This window comes from Salvelinus sp. IW2-2015, unplaced genomic scaffold (genome assembly GCF_002910315.2).
Source record: "Salvelinus sp. IW2-2015 unplaced genomic scaffold, ASM291031v2 Un_scaffold3493, whole genome shotgun sequence".
Classification (NCBI taxonomy): Eukaryota; Metazoa; Chordata; class Actinopteri; order Salmoniformes; family Salmonidae; genus Salvelinus; species Salvelinus sp. IW2-2015.
In genome coordinates, this window is record NW_019944773.1 from 84,999 (window position 1) to 87,951 (window position 2,953).

Below are 2,953 nucleotides of genomic sequence, written 5' to 3' on the forward strand. Positions count from 1 at the left end.
TCTCCAGTGTGTCTGTCTGTCTGTCTCGTGTTCATGGTTGTGTCTCGGTGTCTGTTCTGCTCTCATTGCGTGTCTGTGTCTGTCTGTCTGTCTCATGTGTTGTCTGTCTGTCTCTTGTCTTCTGTCTCTGTGTCTGTCTGTCTCTGTGTGTTCTGTATGTCTGTGTGTCTGGTAGTCTTTCGCCGTGTTCTCATGCTCTGTGTCTGTTGTGTCTTGGTACTGATCTACTGTGTGTCTGTATGCTCTGTGTGTCTGTATAGTCTCTGTGTGTTGTTGCTCTCGTGTGTCGATCTCTGGCCTGTGTGCTCTGTGTGTCTCTGTGCTTGTGTCTCTGTTGTGTCTCTTGTGTAGTCTCTGTGTGTCTCAGTGTGTGTCTGGTCTGTCAGTGTGTCTGTCTTCAGTTGCGTCTGTCTGTTCAGTGTCTGTCTAATCTGTCTGTCTCAGCTGTCTGTCTCGTAGCTGTCTCGTGTGTTCTCAAGTGTCTGTCTGTCCATGTGTCTTGTCTGTCTCAGTGTGTCTGTCTGTCTGCTCAGTGTGTCTGTCGTCTGTAGTCTGTCTCAGTGTGTCTGTCTGTCTGTCTGTCTGTCTGTCTGTCTGTCTACAGGTGTCTGTCTGTCTGTCTGTCTCAGTGTGTCTGTGCGCGTCTCAGTGTCTGCTCTGTCTCAGTATGTCTGTCTGCTCTCAGTGCTGTCTGTCTGTTGTCTTCTGCTGCTGTTCATGTGTCTGTCTGTCTCCAGCTGTGTCTCGTCTGTCTTCCAGTGTGTCTGTCTGTCTCAGTGTGTCTGTCGTCTGGTCTGTCTCAGGTGTCTGTCTGTCTGTCTGTCTGTCCTGTCTGTCTCAGGTGTGTCTGTCTGTCTGTTCTCAGTGTGTCTGTCTGTCTGTCTACTGTTGTGTCTGGTCGTCTGTCTCTGTGGTGTGTCATGTCTGTTCTGTGTGTCGTGTCGTGTCTCTGAATCAAGCCGAAGACCAGCTACATAGACTGCACTCAACAAGACCAGCTACCGTTAGACTGAATCAACAAAATACCAGCTACGTAGAACTGATATAACAGACCAGCCTACGTAGACTGAATCAACAAAGACGCACGCTGACGATTAGACACTATGATGATCACAAGACCAGCTACAATAGACTGAATCAACAAGAAGACCAGCATAACGACGACAATAAGCCAGCCTACTAGATAATCACAAGACCAGCTATGAGACGATAAAAAGACAGTACGAACTAATCAACAAGACAACAGCTACCGTAACTTGAATCAACAAGACCAGCTACGTAGACTATCACCAGCACAGACGTACTGAATCAACAAGACCAGCTACGTAGACTGAAATCAACAAGACCAGCTACGTAGACTAATAAAGACACTACAACTAATAACAAGACGCTCTAGCTATAAACGCAGAGACTGATAGACCATACTGAGAACAACAAGACCAGCTACTAGACTGAATCAACAAGACCAGCTACGTTAGACTGAATTCAACAAGACCAGCTACTAGAACTGAATCCAACACCTATAATGTACAAACGCAGCTACGTAGACTGAAATCCACACATAGATGAATCAACCAAGACCAGCTACGTAGACTGAATCAAACAAGGACACCGTAGACGATCACAAGACCGCTAGCGTGACTGAATCAACAAGACCAGCTACGTAGACTGAATCAACAAGACCAGCTACTAGACGAATTCAACAAAGAACATCTAGTAGAGCTGTAATCAACAAGACCAGCTACGTAGACTGAATCAAACAAGACCAGCTACATAGGACTGAATCAACAAGACCATCTATCATAGACATGATTCACAAGACAGCTATATAGACTAATCAACAAACCAGCTATATAGACTGAATCAACAAGACCAGCTACGTAGACTGAATCAACAAGACCAGCTACGTAGACTGAATCAACAAGACCAGCTACGTAGACTGAATCAACAAGACCAGCTACATAGACTGAATCAACAAGACCAGCTATATAGACTGAATCAACAAGACCAGCTATATAGACTGAATCAACAAGACCAGCTATATAGACTGAATCAACAAGACCAGCTATATAGACTGTTTCATCAAGACCAGCTTTGGAAAACTCACAGCAGTAAACCATCATCCCTTTCCCAACAAATCTCTCTTCTTAAACACCATGTTGATGCTCCTCTTTAGATTGATGTAACTCCCTCAGCTTCTGTCTTCTAATCCTCCATTCATCCTCTCATCTATTATCAGCTGTTCATTTATATATTTCAATGAGCAGCTGGCCCATGTTGACTCCAATGCTTCCCACAGTTTGTGTGGTGAACTATTCTTGATACACACAGGAAACTGTTGAGCATGAAAACAACAGCAGCTTTGCAGTTCTTGACACAAACCGGTGCGCCTGGCACCTACTACCATACCCCGTTCGAAGGCACTTAAATATTTTGTCTTGCCTTATACTGTACTGTACCCACGCAGCTAAAACTGAGACTCACGGAGCCCAGACAGTCTTAGAATCAGTAGTACATATGGCTCCTTGATCATACCAATGTTCTCTTCTCCAGGTGAAGAAATAGTATCTACTGTATATCTCTATGTTCATACCAAAGTTCTCTTCTCCAGTTGTGTGGTGGATGAGATGGATTTCTCGGCCTTGGAACTAGACGAGGCTCTCCGGAAGTTCCAAGCTCACATCCGAGTCCAGGGAGAGGCCCAAAAGGTGGAAAGACTCATAGAAGCATACAGGTAACACGAACCCTGAGATGTACTACCACACCACTACCACAATACTACCACACCACTACCACAATACTACCACACCACTACCACAATACTACCACACCACTACCACAATACTACCACTACCACTACCACAATACTACCACACCACTACCACAATACTACCACTACCACAATACTACCACAATACTACCGCACCACAATAATACCACACCACTTCCACAA

At 45.0% G+C, this 2,953-nt stretch overlaps 1 protein-coding gene across 1 annotated transcript in view; it reads left to right on the forward strand.

Moving 5' to 3' along the window:
- Positions 1–2,738, forward strand: part of LOC112075966 (IQ motif and SEC7 domain-containing protein 1-like) — a 12,557-nt gene extending 9,819 nt beyond the window's left edge. The window contains exon 2 of the mRNA XM_070441136.1: positions 2,612–2,738. Within this exon, the coding sequence (XP_070297237.1) occupies positions 2,612–2,738 (127 nt within the window). The remainder of the gene's footprint in view (positions 1–2,611) is intronic.
- The last annotated feature ends 215 nt before the right edge of the window (positions 2,739–2,953 follow it).